This window comes from Stegostoma tigrinum, chromosome 34 (assembly GCF_030684315.1).
Source record: "Stegostoma tigrinum isolate sSteTig4 chromosome 34, sSteTig4.hap1, whole genome shotgun sequence".
NCBI classification, from domain to species: Eukaryota; Metazoa; Chordata; class Chondrichthyes; order Orectolobiformes; family Stegostomatidae; genus Stegostoma; species Stegostoma tigrinum.
In genome coordinates this window covers 14,105,688-14,125,006 of record NC_081387.1, presented here as the reverse complement: position 1 = coordinate 14,125,006, position 19,319 = coordinate 14,105,688, and the positions used below count along the sequence as shown (strand labels likewise).

The window sequence follows — 19,319 nt, the reverse complement described above, 5'->3', positions numbered from 1 at the left end:
TACAGTCACATGGAGGCCACACCAAAGGATGGAAGATTTCCCTCCACAGGTACTGGCAGACCTTGAGATCCTCCATCAGTTTCTGTTTACGTTTAGGACCCCCAGTATCCCAGTTCTTCGTAATTATTTCCATTATTATGGAAGATTTCTGTCCCTTACTGAAGTGAAGTGAACCATTTTTAGAATTGTTTTTTTTATTCGCAGTGATTATTAATTCATTATAAATTCCGATTTCACCACACCGCACTGGTAATCAAACCTGTGTCCCCAGAATATTCTGAGGAAGGGTCACCAAACCCGAAATGTTAACTCTGATTTTCTTTTCTTCACAGATGCTGCCAAATCTGCTGGGCTTTTCCATCAACTTCTGTTTTTGATCCCGATTTGACAACATCCACAGTTCTTTTGCTCCCCCCATCCACAAGAATATTAGCCTGGATTATTAGTCCACTGACTCTCCTACATGTGAGAATCCACCCTGCAGTTCAGGAAAAATATAAAACTATACAAATTAAGAATCAGCCACAAATGCCTGCTCCACCATTCAATAAAATGATGGATGTTCTGCTTACTCCACACTATCTCCTGCATGTGTGGTATCTTTTCATCCTCTTGCTTAGAAAGAACATAGCGTGGGCTGAGAGGGTCAAGAGCGTGTTCAGGAGAATGTTCTGCAGCAGCGTTGTTTCAATGGAACGAGAAAGAAGCAGTCCTTGATATGGTTCTTGGGAGTGAGGTGAAAAACATTTTGGGGACAGTGATCACTGAATCATAAAGTGTGTGGTGACAATCCAAAAGCACAGTTCAGAGTGAGAGTGAGCAAGTCGGGAAGGGAATATCCAACCAACATCAATGGTTCATGTTCAAGTAAATTGTAGTAAAAAGTTTGCAGGAGAAACTATAGCTGAATTACTGTAAAGAAGAGATGGTTTCCAACCAGTAAAGGTATATTCAAACAAATCTGAGCTCCTGGATTACAAAAAGAAGTGGAAATTATAATTTAAAAAAATACTTATTGAATATAAATAACGTGAGGCTGAAAACACAATTGAGAACTAAGCTGGTTCAGAGAGGTTGGGGGAGAAAGGAATTCAGAGAAGTTGGGAGGCAGCATGAAAAGAGGAGAGCAGCAAACATCAAGGAGAATTCCAGAGTCTCGTTAATGAACATAAGAAATAGGGACAGAGGCAGAGCCTGCTCCACCATTCAATAAGACCGTGGCTGATCTTTTCATGGACGCAGCTCCACTTACCAAGCTACTCACTATAACCCTTAATTTCTCTACTGTTCAAAAATCTACCTATCTTTACCTTAAGAGTATTCAACGAGGTAGCTTCAACTGCTTCACTGGGCATGGAATTGCAAAGATTCACAACCCTTTAGGTGAAGAAGTTCCTCCTCAGCTCAGTCCTAAATCTGCTTCCTCCTTATTTTGAGGCTACACCCCCCTCTCATCATAGTTTTATCTTACCTATTCTCCTCATAATTTTATATGTTTCTCTAAGAACCCTCTTCATTCTTCCAAATTCTAACGAGTACAGTCCCAGTCTACTTAATCAGTCCTCATCAGCCAACCCCCTCAACTCCGGAATCAACTGAGTGAACCTCCTCTGCACCCAGGAGACCAAAACTGTACTCATTACTCCAGGTGTGGACTCACCAGCACCCTGCACAACTGTAGCGTAACCTCCCTGTTTTTAAACTCCAGCTCTCAAGCAATGAAGAACAATATTACATTTGCCTTCTTAATTTCCCGCTGCACCTGCAAACCAACTTTTTGAGATTCATGCACAAGAATGCCCAGGTCCCTCTGCACAGCAGCATGCTGCAAAATAAATAGTAAAAGAAAAGTGATAAAAGGAGGATTGAGGCTGATTAATGACTAAAGGGTGGCACGGTGGCTCAGTGGTTAGCACTGCAGCCTCACAGCACCAGGGACCCGGGTTCGATTCCCATCTCGGGTAACTGTCTGTGTGGAGTTTGCACGTTCTCCCCGTGTCTGCGTGGGTTTCCTCCGGGTGCTCCCACAATCCAAAGATGTGCAGGCTGGGTGGATCGGCCATGCTAAATTGCCCGTAGTGTTCAGGGGTGTGTGGGTTGTCGGAGAATGAGTCTGGGTGGGATGCTCCAAGGGGCGGTGTGGACTTGTTGGGCTGAAGGGCCTGTTTCCACACTGTAGGGAATCTAATCTAAACAGGGTATGGATGTGAGTTTGCTCGCTGAGGTGGAAGGTTAGTTTTCAGGCGTTTCGTCACCATTCTAGGTAACATCATCAGTGAGCCTCCCACGAAGCGCTGGTGTTATGTCCCGCTTTCTATTTATCTGGTTAGGTTTCCTTGGGTTGGTGATGTCATTTCCTGCATTGGTGATGTCATTTCCAGGCATGTCACAGGTTGCTTTCAGCACCACCAACCCATTTTCACCCACCCGCAGTCAGCGTCATCACTTATGTGGCTTCACTTCTTCACACAGCAAAACGGAAACTGCTGGAGAAACTCAGCAGGTCTGGCAGCATCTGCAGGGAGTCAACGTTTCTTCAGAACCTGCTGGGTTTCTCCAGCAATTTTGGTTTCAGCTTTCCAGCCTCCGTAGTTCTTTGTTTTCCGACTTGCTCCCCTTCTTTCTGGCAAGCTGGTGGTGGAACAGCAGGCCTCATGTGTGGGGCTCCCAAGCCCGAGGCTTGCCCACTTCCACCCGGCTATCTTCGTTCCTGCCCTTTTTCCTTGTTTGTCTGCTCACTAAAGCCTTGTGCAGCGGGTTAGTCAGCACGGCAACAGGATAGCAGCATCAACTGACGGCCTCCTGGAGTTCAGGGCCAACGTGGCTCCTCCCAGTGATTGCTGGGAGACTCCAGGCCCCGGCTAGGCCCAGGAGCCTGCACTGATGGCTCCAAACACCTTTATGGAGTTAAAGAAAAACTTAGACTTTCAGATCTGAGTATTTCTCTTGCCTTTCGGCTTTCTTTTATTCTGACGCTGGAGAATCCGAGATAACAAGGTGTAGAGCTGGATGAACACAGCAGGCCAAGCAGCATCAATGAATAATTCACCTCAAGCTGCACCCCATTTCCTACGTACTAACCTCATCCCACCCCCTTGAACTGTCCATCCTCCCCAAACTGACCTATGCCGTCTCTACCACTCCACCTACACTCACCTCTACGGGCTCCATTCCTGCACCTTTAATTTGTCTGTCTCCTCTCCACCTATCTTCTCCTCTATCCATCTTCGATCCACCTCCCCCTCTCTCCCTATTTATTTCAGAATCCCCTTCCCCTACCCCATTTCTGAAGAAGGGTCTAGGCCCGAAATATCAGCTTTCCTGCTCCTAAGATGCTGCTTGGCCTGCCGTGTTCATCCAGCCCCACACTTTTGTTATCTCGGCTTTCTTTTATTTCTGCTTTTTGTTTCAAGCTTGCGGTTTTAAAACCAAGATGGCCATGGTGAATGGCGACTTCATACACTTGTCAAAGTCGTGTACTTGAGTACGTGCCACAATAAAATCGAGGCTAGTGATGCTTCCCTGGCTTACCATCAACAAGCCCTTTACTTGCCTTTCTTTACTTGTGGGCTCCACCTCCACTAATTCACTCCCCACTATCAGCATAAATACTAACCTTTCCCAGCTGCTATCAGTTCTGAAGGGTCACTGAACTCAGAATGTTAACTCTTGTTTTCTCTCTACAGATGCTGCTAGACCGTCTGACTTTCTCCAGCAATTGTTTATTTCAGATCTCCAACACCTGCAGTTGTTTGAGAACAAAGTGTGGAGCTGGATGAAGACAGCAGGCCAAGACCTAGACCCGAAACGTCAGCTTTTGTGCTCCTGAGATGCTGCTGGGCCTGCTGTGTTCATCCAGCTCCACACTTTGTTATCTCGGATTCTCCAGCATCTGCAGTTCTTTGTCTTATTTTGTTTCCCCACGGAATTTCCCACATAACAGACTTGTGAGGAAAGTCGTAGGGCAATGCAAAAAAGGTCAACAGCTACACTGATACAAAACTGGCCGAGTGACAGGAATGATCACAGAGACATTATTTCTGGGACTTTGGCAGAGGTCTGTATCGGGATCCTCGCCTTTCCCCAAATATATCAAAGAACTCGATCTCGGGGAAATTTCAAAGTTTTCAACTAACTTGAAACTTTTGTAATCTATGAGGAGGACAGTGTGGAACTCTGGAAGGACACAAATAAGTTGGTTATAGTGGGTCTGTTGGCAGATATGGTTCAATGCAGAGAAGTGAGAGGTGGTGCGTTTTAGCACAGAATCCCTACAGTGCACAAGCAGGCCATTCAGCCCATTGCATCCAAACTGACCCTCTGAAGAGCGTTCCAACCAGATCCTGCCTTCCCACCCCCATAACGAACCCACCTTTGGCCTGCGCTTCCCTGTCCACTATGGGGAGAATTTAGTGCCGCCCATTCACCTAACCCAAACATCTTTGGACTGTGGGTGGAAACCCACATAGACACCACGGGGAGAATGTGCAAGCTCCACACAGGCAGTCGGCCGAGGGTGGAGTCGAACCCAGGTCCCCGGCGCTGTGAGGCAGAAGGGCTAACCACTATTTTGATGGAAAGAAATTCAAAAGGCCATTTAAAACACCTCTCAATGGGCAGCAGGGTGGCACAGTGGTTAGCACTGCAGCCTCACAGTGCAGAGGATCCAGAGGTCGATTCCAGCCTCAGGCGACTGTGTGGAGTTTGCACATTCTCCCCATGTCTGCGTGGGTTTCCTCCGGGTGCTCCAGTTTCCTCCCACAGTCCAAAGATGTACAGGTCAGGATGGACTGGCCATGCTGAAAATAACCCGTAGTGTCCAGGGATTTATAGATTAGGTGGGTTACTGGGGGATGGGTCGGTATGAACTTGTTGGGCTGAAGGGCCTGTTTCCACACTGTAGGGTTTCTATGAATAGAGGTACAATTGTAAAGTGGGTGGAAGAGCAGAGGGAGCTGGGTGTATAAATGTACAGATCAGTTAGAGGTTCGGACTGCACTAATAAAACATACAATATCCTTAGCTTTAGTAATAGGGGCTTGAAGTACAAGATCAGGAGAGAGATGGTGAAGAACAGTTGCTATAGTTCAGTGCTACATGATAGGAAGGGTGTGAATGCATCAGAGGAGTTGGGAAGGGATTTGCAAGAACAATCCCAGGGATGGGAAACTTCAGTTGTGCATCTAGGCTGTTTTCCTCAAAGACAAGGAAGCTGAGGGAAGATCTGACGGAGATTTTCAAAACTGCGAATGGGTTTGATACAGAGAAACTGTTCCCAAAAGGATCAAGATGAGAGGGCACAGATGAAAACCGAGATGCAAAAGAAGCAAACATGAGGTGTGAAGAAAAGGAAATCATTTCACACAGCAAATGGTTAGGCCATAGAATGCACTGGTTGGGGGAGGCGGGGAGAGAAGGTTTGGGGCAGAGTTTCCCAGGGTAAGTGTGTCAGCACCCCTGCTTTTTAACAGATGAATGACGAGGGTGCGAGGCACAATTTGTGGACAGTACAAATCTTGAAAGCTCAAAGCTGTCCTGTCTCTCACCCTACCTTCTCTGCCAGTCCCGGTATTCCTGAGGGATGACAGACCTGAAAAGTTAACTTCAGTCCCCTCCCCGTCTCTAAGCAGATGGGCTAATTGAAAAAATAGCGTATTGACAGCACACGGACATCACTAGCCTGGCCAGCATTTATGGATCAGAGGGTAAGAGTCGAGCACATTGCAGCGAGTCAGGAGTCACATGTAGGCCAGACCAGGCGAGGGATGGCAGTTTCCTTGCACAAAGAGCACTAGTGAACCAGATGGGCTTTTTCCCCCCAACCCCCCCCCCCCAAACAATGGATCCATGGATGTCATTCGTGCCTTAATTCCAGATTCTTTATTGAATCCTGACTCCACCAGCCGCCGGGGCAGCATTTCAGCTCCAGTGCCCAGAACATCCCGCTGTTAACAGTCCTGCAGATGACAGCACTGCGCCTGAGGAATTCCAGCATTTTCCGCCTCCACACAGCAGGGGTGCAGTCCCGGGGCTTGCGGGTGGGAGATTTGTGCCATGCCGAGTGAGATTTAATACCAAATTTCTTTATTTACTTCTTCTCTGCCTCTTTTTCTTTTAAAGATTATTGAGAAACAAGCCGCCAACGACACGTAGAAAACAGGAACGTGGTGCTGTATGTGGGTCAGTCGCTCCAGGGCGCTCCCTCCCTCTCTCTCTCTCTCTCTCTCTCCCCCCCGGATTATGTCTGCGAGCAGCGATCCTCGGCGAGGAACCTCCCGGACGGTCAGCTGTGCTTCTGCCGCTTCCAGAACCGCTTGACGTCAGGGTGTCCCCCCGGGGTAACCACCATCAACCTCTTGGTGGGATTTTCCCAAACCAGGACCCCCAGATCCCGGGCGTAGTTCCGCAGGAGCTCAAAATCCACCTGGGAGAGGAACTGGTTGTACAGGACACCTAGGGAGAGCGAGGGAGTGGGGGGGAGAGAATGCAAAAAAAGGAGTGGGGGGGAAAAAAGAGGGGGGGAAAGGGGGGGTGAGGGAAAGGTGGGGGAGGGAATTGTGCCAATTATTTGGTGCCAGTCGCAGTCAGAGACAGAGCCTAACAACCCCCCCCTGCCCCAACCAACTCCCCCACCCCAGGACGGTGTGCCTCTCAGAAACTGGCAGACATTTCCTGACACTCCGGGTGGCTGTGTATCTGTCCCAATCTTCCGCACCCCCCTCCCCCCAACGATTGCCCTCCAAACCCCTACAATGTCCTTCTGCATACCCCAACCTACACACTGTAACCCCCCCCCACAACCCCCATGACACAGGCTATATCCCACCACGGTCTATGTACCCCACCCCATCTCCCCTGACCCATACTGTTTTCCTGATCAGTCACATATGTCCTGTGTACCTGCTCACACATCGTCCCGATCCCTACAGCACATTCCTCTGGCTGTATATCCCACAGCCCAATGCAGCCAATTTCCTCGGTGTTGTATTGCACTGTATTCCTCAGATAACCCCAGATAAACTCTTACTAGCTCTGCTGGGCATCTCGAATCCCTTGTGCCCTCCTGACTCTGGTGCCCAGTGACTGAAAGGAAGCGAGGGGTGGGGAAATGACCCACCTTCAGTGAACCTCAATCGGTCTCTCTCCATCTCCCACAGTCTGATCTGATCGGTGATTGTCGGAGGTAGCACTGGATTCTGTGAAAACATTACAACTTTACCAAGACCTTGCTCCTCTGCGCTCTCGCGCCCAACGCCAGACCTGGCCCATTTAGCAAGTCATGTCCTCGTGCGGAAAAAGATTGCACGGTAATGGTTGCAGCGAAAGTGGAAGCTCAGTTGTGTGGAGAGGCTGTCAGAGCCAGAATTATTCTCCTTACAGCAGGAGAATACCTCAGGCCAAGCTAATAGGAGAGCTCACAATCACAAAAGCTCTCAACAAAGTGATGCAGTGCAAAGTGTTTATTGTTGGAGAGATATAAACCATTGCTGGGCCCTGGGCAGCTTTGACAAACAAAGCTATCTCGGGATAACAAAGGTGTGGAGCTGGATGAACACAGCAGGCCAAGCAGCATCTTAGGAGCACAAAAGCTGACGTTTCCAGCCTAGACCCTGAGCCGACGGGTCTAAGCCCGAAATGTCAGCTTTCCTGCTCCTCTGATGCTGCTTGGCCTGCCGTGTTCATCCAGCTCCACACCTTGTTATCTCAGATTCTCCAGCATCTGCAGTTCCTACTATCTCTGATATAAAAGTATCTCGGGATACAGGTTCATAGCTCCCTTAAAGCAAAGTCACAGGCAGGCAGGGTGAAGGAGGTGGTGTTTGGAAAAAAGGGGGAGGGGTGTGTTAGCTTTCATCAGTCAGAGCACGTTGAGTACAGGAGTTGGGGCATCTTGTTGAGGCTGTACGAGATGTTGGTGAGGCCACATTTGGAGAACTCGGTGCAGTGCTGGTTGCCCTACCACAGAACGTATTGTATTAAAACTAGAAGGAGTGCAGAAAAGATTTACTAGGATGCTCCCTGGACTGGAAGGTTCTAGTTATAAAGGGAGCGATTGCAAAAGCTGGGACCTCTCTCTCGGGAACCAGATGGATTTCTTTTTAAAACAACCATCACGGCGATCAGCTTTACTTTGCTGATTTACGAACTGCATTTAAACTCGCGGTGGCCGGTTTTGAACACATGAACCGAGCACCCACTGGGGACCACGGTCAGGAAAAGTGGGCATGCGGAGGTTTCCCAGAGGGAGGAATAACGTCCAGCTCGTTTCAAACCACCTCCCCCCACCTGGCCGAGTTGCATCCCACGTACCAGCAATGGCAGGCACTCTAGCCCTGGTACCTTTGGGGCAGAAAGCCTGGACTTTCATCAGACGTTGATTAGTGAGATGCAGCCTGCAACAATACAGTGTCCTTCCAGGCTTGGCCGGTTCTCCCTTACCATTTTGCTTGCGTCCATTGGGTGGTGCTGTTGTACCATGGCCGACACAGCCAACAGTTGAGGAACATTTAGGAGACAGTGGGAACTGCAGATGCTGGAGAATCTGAGATAACAAGGTGCAGAGCTGGATGAACGCAGCAGGACAAGCAGCATCAGAGGAGCAGGAAAGCTGACGTTTCGGGCCTAGACCCTTGCTGCTCCTCTGATGCTGCTTGGCCTGCTGCGTTCATCCAGCTCTACTACACCTTCTTATCTCTTTAGTTCAGGAATGTCGTTCCTCACTCACTGCGCACACGATCACAGCACGGCTCGCTAAAGCCAAACCAGACTGCAGCCAGGGTGGGAAGTTGTCAGCAAAGGAGGAGAGGCTTACATTATGCCTCCTTGGGGTGGGCCACATGTGCTTGAAACACACAAAGCTAGCACACTGACACAGCAGGGAATCAGGAAGGCTAATGGTACGTTGGCCCTTATTTCAAGGCAGGTGGGGGTCCAAGGCTACAGGCCCCGACAACATTCCCGCAACAGTACTGAAGATCCAAATGTTGGAAAATCAGAGCCCTTAGCGATCTGTGTTATTGCAACACCAGAGGACTCAGACTACTGTGGTCCAACTGTTCCCCATCTTCTTCAGAATGGCACATAGACCCAGACGCAGACACACATAGATCCCCTCCCCTTCCCCAACACACACACACACACACACACACACACGCAGAGCCACCACCCACAAACAGGCAGATATCCCCCTCCCCCACACACATACATTCCCACAGACAGGTAGACTGGCCCCCTCAACACAAACACACACCCCCACCCACATACAGGCAGACCACACCCCCAACACCCACACCAGATGCCTTTTCAATGTTGTAACTGTCCCAGCCTCCACCACCTCCTCTCACGGCTTGTCCCATACACCCTCTGCATGAAATTGTTGCTCCTCAGGGCCCTCGTGATTTAATAAACCCCGAAAAAAGGCCACCCCCTCAGTATCTGACGCTCCAGGGAAAATAGCCCCAGACGATTCAGCCTCTCCCTATAACTCAAACCCTCCAACCCTGGCAACATCTTTGTCAATGTCATCAGCACCCTCTCGGGTTTCGCTACAGCCTCCCTACTGAAGTAGGACCGTGACAATGGGTGCTGGAGGCATTTGGCCCATCCTGGGAGTGACGGATGTTTCTGTAGACCAGCTCCCAGCGACAGCAGATTCCCCACTTTCCCTCTTTTAATGGCGGTGCTAGTTGAGGGACATACCCCACCGAGGGAGGGCTCCCACCCCTTCCCGCACCCCCCCGCCTCACTGCGCCCCCCACCCCCGGAGAGATCGCCACGAGTTACTGACTCACCTCCTTCATCATGACCGAGTGGGCTCTCGTCCGCAGGAAGTGGATAATCTGGGGGAAGGAGGTGGCACAGGGTTAACAGTGTCGCAGGGGTTGGGGGAGGGGGGTGGGGACTGCGGCAAGGCTGAGATCCAGCCGGGGTGTGGGGGGGGGGGGGGGGGGGGGGGCAGGCAGGCAGGCAAGTTTTGCATTTGTGTAGCACACGTTTCCACAAGCTCGAGAACACCCCCAAAAGCCATTCTGCGGTCACCGTCCGAACTGCAGTTTCTGCAGGAAGGTGGGAACAGAGCAAGTGCTGAGTGCACAGCAAGCTCCCACAAACATTTCGGGTATACGCCTGTCAGCGGGCCGCGTGAGCGTCAGTGTCGGGCGTGGTACCTGTTGAACGTGAGCGTACAGGCCTGTGCCTGTGGTCTGGGTACTCGAGGCCCATACCCTGGAGAAAGTCGGCATTGAGTACCCGCGGAAGAAGAGTTTGTATGCGAAGGCTCTGAGGTCGGCCTGTTACCTGCTCGGCAGTGATCCCGTTGGCGATGGACTGCTGCACACTCTCTCGGGTGAGCTGAGCCACCACCATGTTGGGGAAGCGATACAGCATTTCGGTGAACAGCGCGATGAGAGCCAGCTGCAGCTCCGAGTCTGCACACGGAGGGGGGGGGGTGGGAAAACGAGGCAGGGAAGGAAGGAAGGAAGGTGGGAGGGAAGGAAGAAGAACAACACACAATGAGGCGCTCACTCAACACGGCACTGCCAACAGCCCAGCTCGACCAGGGAAACCCAGGCTACACGGGCCCAACCCACCTCCCCCAACTGAGACAACACTTGGGGGAGCCGCGAGGGGGAGACACGGAGCAGGGGTGTGGGGGGGTGGGTTGGGGGCTGAGAGAGCAGGAGGGAGGGAGAGGAAGAGCACGATGAGCGGGGAGAAAGGGAGAGTGATGGAGGAGAGGGAGAACGTGAGGGAGGGGATGACGGAGGAGTGGGAGAAATCAGAGGGTACGGTGAGGAATGTGCCAGGGAGGCAGAACACAGGTGCAGTTGTCAGCCATTCAGCCCTTCGGGCACGCTCCAACATTTAACATGATCATTACTCAACATCCAACCCAGTCCCCTCTTCCTGCTTTTGCCCATCCCGTTAACCTCTTCAGCCCTAAGAGCATTCAATGTTTTTGTCTCAACTGTGGCAGAGAATTGCACAGACTGGCTGCTCTCTGGGTGAAGACATTTCTCCTCATCTCAGTCCTAAGTGGCCCACCGCACGTCCTCAGCCTTTAATGTGTATGGGGGAGAATTAAGAATCTGTCCACCTTCGCCCTAAATGTAAGTCTGTCCCCACAGTTCTCTCTGTCTCTGTGGTCGGGAGTTCCAAAGACACTCAACCCACTGAGGGAAGAAATGCCTCCTCATCTCTGTCCTAAATTGGTGTCCCATTTATTCTAAGTAGCCACCGTCTGGTCCTAGACACTTTCCCATGAGGAGAAACATCCTCTCAAAGCGTTAACCCTCTCCAGCCCTTTGAGCATGCTCTACGAAACAAGAGCTTCATTTCCAGAGCCTTCAGTGATGGGAGCATGAGTGAGGAACAATCCGAGTTGGTCTGGTTCCCAGAGGAAACCGACCCCCAAGATCCTGTTTTTGTGATTACCCTCTCACCACCCCCCCAGCCCAGCTCGTCTATTTTCTGTTTCTAAAAAAATCCCCCGCGTATCCCTTGCTTCATGATGTGCCGGTGTCGCTACAGCATTCCCTTTGAACTGAGAGTCCCTGGGCCTGCCAACCCTTGTCCGTCCCGTGGCCACGGGATGGCAACCGCGTAACCGTGCGCTCCCTATGGCCAGACCCTCACCGGTGTAAGCGTAGATCCTGTAGTTTGTCTCCACAACGATGAATCCCTGACGGTGCACATCTACCGAGCTGCTGGACACTCCAGATGCCAGGTTAATGGCCAAGCGAGTGGGGTAGAATCGTCGTGACTTACGCTATGGACAGACGTAGAGAGGCAGAGAGTGAGACACAGACAGTGAGAGAGAGCAGGAGCAAGACACAGACAGACAGAGACACAGACAGACAGAGACACAGACAGACAGAGACACAGACAGACAGAGACACAGACAGACAGAGACACAGACTTTATACAGTCAGCCACTTTCCAAAACTGATCAAATCTGTCACATGGGGCTCAATCAACAACAACATACATAGCGTCTCACCCCTCACAGGAATGACTGTCAGAATGTGACACCATGCTCCGTGGTCAGACGGTACAAATTCTGCCCAAAGAGCTAGGATTTAAGACAGTGCGATGAAGCCAGGTATCTAGGTAGAGAGGGTATTCCAGAACGGAGCACAGAATTGTAGAATCCCTCGAGGCCAATCAGCCCATCGAGTCCACACCGACCCTCCGAAGGACAGGCTCAGCCCCCTGCCCTCTCCCCAGAACCCTCCACTTCCTGTACAGGGAAATCCTGTTTGTAATAACCGCTGTAGGGTGGCTCGGTGCTTAGCACTGCTGCCTCACAGCAGCCAAGGACCTGGGTTCGATCCCAGCCTCGGGCGGCTGTCTGTGCGCATTCTCCCCGTGTCTGTGTGGGTTTGCTCCGGTTTCCTCCGACAGTCCAAAGGTGGGCAGGCTGGGGTGGATGGGCCGTACTAAATGCAGGGGTATGGGACTAGGTAGGGTTGCCGGGGTGGGCGGGGGGGGGCTGGTGAGAGAAGGTGCTCTCTCCACTCCCCGCTGAGCACCTGGCAGTTGGCTGACTGTGGGGACCCTGTTACATGGGGGATAAGCTGCAACCCGGGGAAGGGGCATGTCCGGCCAGAGATCGAGCCTCCAAGTCCGGTCGCTCCTACCTTTCTCTGGAAGACGAGGCCAAATTCCCTCAGGTGCTGCAGGAACATCAGCAGGGAGTCACTCATTCCTTCCACTGAGTAATCCTGCAACGGGAGCCATAAACAGTTAGAGCCCGGAGGTGATGCCCTGGGAGAGGGCAGTTCAGACAGACAGTCACGTCTATGACTCTCACTCAGAGATTTTAACACGCGCCTGCGGAGGGAGGTGGGGGGGTGGGGTATGTCTCTGTCTGCGTACCAACAGTGACAGTCAGAGAGCAGAGAAAGACTGCACTGTGTACTCCCTGGAATGATTACCAGCAACTCTGGAGGTTACAACAGACTGCATAAATGGGCTTGTACTCCCCTCGGTTGGGAAGATCGTGGCAGCGGGGGGAGATGGTTTGGAAGAAACTTGACTGTTTTTCTCTCGCCAGGCCCTGTACACCTACAGCGAGTTGACACACTTTGTGGGGAACAACATATTGGCTACAAGACCCTACACATACATGTGGATAAGCAAAACCATGGCACACTGTTCAGGGACATAAATGAGACCGTGGATCGCTGAGTACAATTATAGAGCTTGTTTGGATTCACAGCACAGTTGGGAGCGATGCAAGAGCCGGGGGCCCCAGTTGCACGACACCTTTGTTACTTAATGCAACTAAACGATGATTCTGATTATAACACTGCTGTAAGCCGACGCACACTGAGGCACTGAGCTGAAAAACCTCTCCGACCTGGACCACCCACGGGAGGACGGACGCTCCTTGATTACAACAGCGACCACAGAAATAAAAAACAGCCACCGCGAGGCCATGTGGCCCGTCGCCCCCCGTGCCAACCCTTTGAAAGAGCCGTCCCGCACCAAGCTCTTTCCCTGGTCGCCCTGAAAATTCTTCGGGAGGCAGCTACGATTGAAGCTTCGCTTTTGCGCGCTTCTCAGGCAGCACGTTCCTGACCACGACAGCACAGTGCGTCAAAAATAAGTCTTCCCACTTTCCCCCTCCTACCCCACCTAAATCAGCACCAATTTGCTCACCGTTCTCAAACCCTGCCCTCCTATAAACAAGAGCCAGCCTCTCAGCCTTCACATTTGCTCACGAAGATCACAGCTGATCTGATATCCCGCCTGCTCCCTCCCTGAGAATCTTTCACTCCCTCGCTCATCAATAATCCATCCACCTCTGGCTTGAATACATTTTAAAGATTCCACACCCTTTGTCTTTTGAGGAATTTGATTTATTTATTAGTTGTCGCATGTGCCTAAGTACAGCGAAAAGTTTTATTTTGTGACCAGTACAAGCAGATCATAGCCATCAAGGACATAACCATGGCAGAGATAGTAAGGACTGTTGATGCTGGAGTCAGTGATGACAAGGCGCGGAGCTGAAGCAACACAGCAGGCCAGGCAGGATCAGAGCAGGAAAACTGATGTTTCAAGTCTGAAGAAGGGTCCCGACCCGAAACGTCAACTTTCCTGCTCCTCTCATGCTACCTGACCTGCTGTGTTCCTCCAGCTCCACGCTGTGTTACCTCAAAAAGATCAACGGGTGCTTAGACAGAGCAAAGACATTTCCAGGAATCTCAACATTCAGAGAGAAAAAAAAAGTTTCCTCACCTCTGTACTAAATGGGCACCCCCTTATTTTGTAGACTATGACTCCTGTTCGCAGATTCTCTCAAGAGGAAATACCTTTTCTACATCCACCCAGTCAAGGCCCCTCAGGGTGTCGTGTTTCAATTGACTCGTGTATACTCCAGAGGATGCAGGCTTAATCTTTCCTCAAAAGGTAAGCCACCAATTCCAACTAATAGTCTAGAAACCCTCATCTGAGGACCATAAGATGTAAGGGCAGAGCTAGGCTATTCAGTCCATGTCTGCTCCCTCATTCGATCATGGCTGATATGTTCCACCCCATTCTCCTGCCTTCTACTCATAACCCACGATCCCCTTATTGATCAAGAACCTATCTCTGTCTTAAAGGACACTCAACTACTTGGGCTCCACAGCCCTCTGCAGCAATGAGCTCCACAGATTCACCATCCTCGGGCTGAGTACTAAAGGTCGTCTCAGTTCTACAGGGGTATGCCTTCTCTGAGTAGGTGCCCTGGAACTGTCGTCTCTCCTGCTACTGGGAACATCCCGTCCAAAACAGTTTCTGCAAAGGATCTGGATCGTTGTCTGCCTTTCAACCTATCAACGCTAAGCGGTTGCACAGTTGCAGACACGCCAATTCTCAGGGGAGTCACTGATGCCAAAAGATTTATATATAGTTATATCATACCTTTCATGACCTCAGAACATCCCAAGGCACTTTGCAGATGATGAATCCCTTTTTGTAAGCATAGTCATTGTTGTAAATGTAGGAAAGACTTGTTCCTTATTTGAACTCAGAGGTCTACAGCATGCAAACAGGCCCTTCAGCCCAATTTTGTCCACGCTGCCTAGTTTTCACAATTAAACTAGCCCCATTTACTTGCGTTTGCTTCATACCCCTCCATACCCATCCCATCCATGTACCTGGCTAAATGTTTCTCAAATGGCAAAATTCTACTCATTTCCACCACTACCTCTGGCAGCCCGATCCAGAAGCTCATCGCTCTCTGAAACAAAAAAAATCCCCTTTTTGCATCTCTCCCCTTAAACCCGTGGCCCCTAGTTTTAGATGCTCCTGCCCTGGGGGAAAGCTGCTGGCTGTCTACATTATCTATGCCTCTCATTCTTCCAGTCTAGGTTGCAGCCTAGTAAATCTTTTCTGCGCTCTTGATAGTTTAAGAACATCCTTTCTATAGTAAGGCAATCAGAACTGCATGCAGTACTCCAAATGTGGCCTCACCTTTGTAAAACTGCAACAAGACAGCCCAACTCCTGTACTCAACCCTCTGACCTTCATTAGCTTTTCTACTTGGGACTCCCCTTTCAACCAGCTACAAACCTGTACTCTTAGATCTCTTTTGGCCTAAAACACTCACCTGGGGCTCTACCATTTACTGCGCAAGTCCTGACATACTAAGATCTGATACTGTTTTGCGTTTCCTCCCCCGCCTGTCCTCATCTCTCAGCGAGGGAGACCGGATAAGAAACGGGAGCTAAGGCTGACTACGATCTCACTCGATGATCTGCATGACCTCCTAACCCTGTGCTGCACGCAAACCAAAACATTTCACTGTACTTCGGTCCATGTGACAACAACAAACCAAATCGAATCATCAACTTTTCCTTTCCGTGCCTGTGACACCTACGTCCCATGCTGGCGTTCGCCAGTTCCAGTCGCCGTCCAAAGGTTCCAAAGAAAGGAGGCAATTGTCCATGCAAAAACAGTGAGACAAAGCACACTGAACAAATTCATCAGCAGGGTCCATGCGTTGGCTGCCAGAGCCATTATTTACAGCCCCCTTTCTACTTACACAGAGTAGTTTGATACAATGCAGCATGTAGGTAGACCGAGGAGCTCAAAGGCACACACAAGGTGGGTATACCTTTAGCACGACATTGGCAAATCAGTTCAGGTTTTTTTTTGATTAGATTAGAATCCCTACAGTGTGGAAACAGACCCTCCGGCCCAACAACTCCACACCACCCCTTGCAGCATCCCACCCAGACTCATTCCCCCCATAACCCACACACCCCTGAACACTACGGGCAATTTGGCACGGCCATTCCACCCAGCCTGCACATCTTTGGACTGTGGGAGGAACACGGAGCACCTGGAGGAAACCTACGCAGACATGGGGAGAATGTGCAAACTCCGCACAGACAGTTGCCCGAGGCTGGAATCGAACCCGGGTCCCTGGCGCTGTGAGGCTGCAGTGCTAACCCACTGAGCCACTGTGCCGCCCCTAGAGCAGCAATCAAGAGTTTTAGAGCAGCAGTCAAAAGATTTGCAGTCACCTTTACCGATACCCGCTCATCACTTTCACTTTCTTGTTTAGAAACAAGACAAAGAAAAAAATGCAAATTTAGCTGGGCAGCAAATGCTCAGAAATAGCTTGTTTTCTGGAACATATCGAGTAAGCAACTGGGAATTGACCATTTCAGATCAAATAGGGTGAAATAAGAACTGAAAGCCGGAGAACGCCACCATGAGACAGAGTTAACTTGTAATCTTATAACAAACGGTCCTCTGGGGAAGAGTGATCATAATATGCCTGAAGATCATATGGCATTTCAGAGTCAAACTGAAACAAAACTGATTGTGGAGGAACGAGGGGTAAATTTATTCAGGAAAAGAGAAATTGGTAGAGAGAAATTAGATTTTAAATAAGGTGTGGAAGTGGAATGGTGAAACGTTAAGGAATTAATTCCTTACTTACAAGGGCAGGGCTTATACAATTAATGGTAGGGACTTGGACAGTGTTACTGAATAGACAGACCTAATGAGGTTCAAGTACATTATTCTTTGATGTTTACGTCACATGTAGACAGGCTGGTTAAGAAGGCATTTAGCACAGTTGCCTTATTTGCTTAGGCCTTTGAGTATAGGAGTTAGGACGTCATGTTGAGGGCTCTTCTGGAGTACTGTGTGCAGTTCTGGTCACCCAGTTATAGGAAGGATATTATTAAACTGGAGAGGGTTCAGAAGAGATAACAAGGTGCAGAGCTGGATGACACATCAGCCCCAGCCGCAGAGGAGCAGGAAGGCTGACGTTTCAGTTCGAGACCCTTCTTCAGAAATGCAGTGTTCAGAAGAGATTTACCTGGATATTACCAGGAATGGAGTTACAAAAGGAGACGCTGGTTAGGCGAGGAATTTTTTTCCACTGGAGAGTCGGGAGGTTAAAGGGTGACTTTATAGAGGTTTATAAAATTATGAAGGGGATAAATAAGATGAATGGCAGATGTCTTTTTCCTAGAGTGGTGGATATCAAAACGAGGAGTACATTTTTTAAAGGTGAGAGGAGAAATATTTTAAAATAAAAAGACATGGAGACAATTTTTATTTTACACAGGGAATAGTTCACATGGAATGAATTTCTAGTGGAAGTGGTGGATGTGAGTACAGTTACAATGTTTAAGTGACATTTAGATAAGTAAATGGATAGCAAAGGTTTGGAGGAATTTGGGTCAAGCACAGGCAGGTGGGACTGGTCGAGTTTGGGGGATTACGGTCAGCATAGACTGGTTGGACCGAAGGGTCTGTTTCCCTGCTGTATGACTCTAAATATGGATTTTCCCATGAATAGGAACTCACTGGAAAATTAGTTCTACTGCAGCTAACTGGAAAAGTTAAAGGGCGTATTAGACTAAAACACTGTAAATACATTGGAGCGTGGAATCTGGATTCAGTGAAGGAAACGGATGAGGGCTTCCACCAGGAGATGGGCTGAGCTGGAAATGGGCAGACTGTAATGCCCTTGCAGATATAGGGGAAGATGCTCACATTTGATATTGGATTGAAAATGGACTGGTTGGGTCTCAGGCAGCTCCAGACTGAGAAGTGGGATTCGGGGCATTGAGGACAGACTCTGTAGCAGACAACGACCCTAATGGCTTCAGCGTCCTCAACATTTTCATTGGAGAAAACGTGGTGTCGGCAAGACCCTAGCGAACGTCAACTGAACAAGGCGACTATCTGAAGATGTCCACTCTCTCGAGTCAGCAGCCCATCCCCCCGTCTCTCCTATAAACATTCCGCAAATGAACAATTGAAGCATGTGGCAAATAAGGTTCAAGGAGCTCTGTAAACAAACATCTCGCTCATCTGAGAACACAGGGGAGGATTTCACGGTTCCTGGCTACTCCCGAACACAGGCCAGCTCTCCTCCTCCTCTCAGGCCTCTGAACCCAGCTCTCAAAAAAGGGGAAAGCTGACGGAAGAACAACTCTAACAGCACCTCCAAAGCAACGCAGCGTCTCGCTCACCCTGCCTCCCACCCTCCGCGGACTGAAGGATGTGCCCCAGGAGTAGGTCAGAGAGAAAGAGAGAGTACAAGGAGGCTGGGTCTAAATTGTGTGCCATGCTAGTGGCCTCTCTCAACGCAGCACAGTCACACTGACAGGCAGCTCAAAGAGGCATCCAATTACTGGCCTGTCTCCTGCTCTAGCAGCATGTTCCAGACAGCAATGTCATCATCAGATCGCAGCAGGACTGCAATCCCACCAGGAAACATGTTCAGCATTACCCCACTGGGATACAGTTGCTCTCAGGGGATTAACCCTCTCCCGCTCCCATTCACAGTCAGATGGTGGCACGGTGGCTCAGTGGTTCGCACTGCTGCCTCACAGCGTCAGGGACCCGGGTTCGATTCCACCCTCGGGTGACCGTCTATGGGGTTTGCACATTCTCCCCGTATCTGCGTGGGTTTGCTCGTACCATCCAAACACACATAGGGTGGGTGGACAGGCTGTGTTAAATTGCTCCATAGTGTACGGGGATGTGTGACGGAGAGGGATAAGCCATGGGAAAGGCAGAGTTATAGGGAGTGAGGGGGCCAGTCTGTGTGGAGTGGTCTTCGGAGGGTTGGTGCAGTCCAGAGGGGCTGAACTGCCTCTTTCCATACAGTAGAGCTTCTATGATTTCACAAGCCCCTAAATAGGGAAATCTACCACTGTGAAACGTAGGGGTTCCATGGGACAGATAGAGACGGTTGGGCCTAGGAGTCTGCACTGACCCTCCAAACAACAGACTAACAATGTACGGACTCTGCAAGGAGATGCATTTGTGAGCCAGGGATCCCAGGGGAACGAGTGGTGCCA

At 50.1% G+C, this 19,319-nt stretch overlaps 1 protein-coding gene across 4 annotated transcripts in view; it reads right to left on the bottom strand.

Annotated features, from left to right (window-relative positions):
* Nucleotides 1-5,855: 5,855 nt before the first annotated feature.
* Nucleotides 5,856-19,319, bottom strand: part of gtf2h4 (general transcription factor IIH, polypeptide 4) — a 43,236-nt gene continuing 29,772 nt past the window's right edge. For all 4 annotated transcript variants that reach the window (XM_048520123.2, XM_048520125.2, XM_048520127.2 and 1 more), the window contains 6 exons: nt 12,639-12,722; nt 11,635-11,767; nt 10,297-10,427; nt 9,792-9,839; nt 7,118-7,196; nt 5,856-6,453 (listed from right to left, as the gene is read on the bottom strand). In XM_048520123.2, the coding sequence (XP_048376080.1) occupies nt 6,284-6,453; nt 7,118-7,196; nt 9,792-9,839; nt 10,297-10,427; nt 11,635-11,767; nt 12,639-12,722 (645 nt within the window). In that variant the 3' untranslated portion in view covers nt 5,856-6,283. The remainder of the gene's footprint in view (nt 6,454-7,117; nt 7,197-9,791; nt 9,840-10,296; nt 10,428-11,634; nt 11,768-12,638; nt 12,723-19,319) is intronic.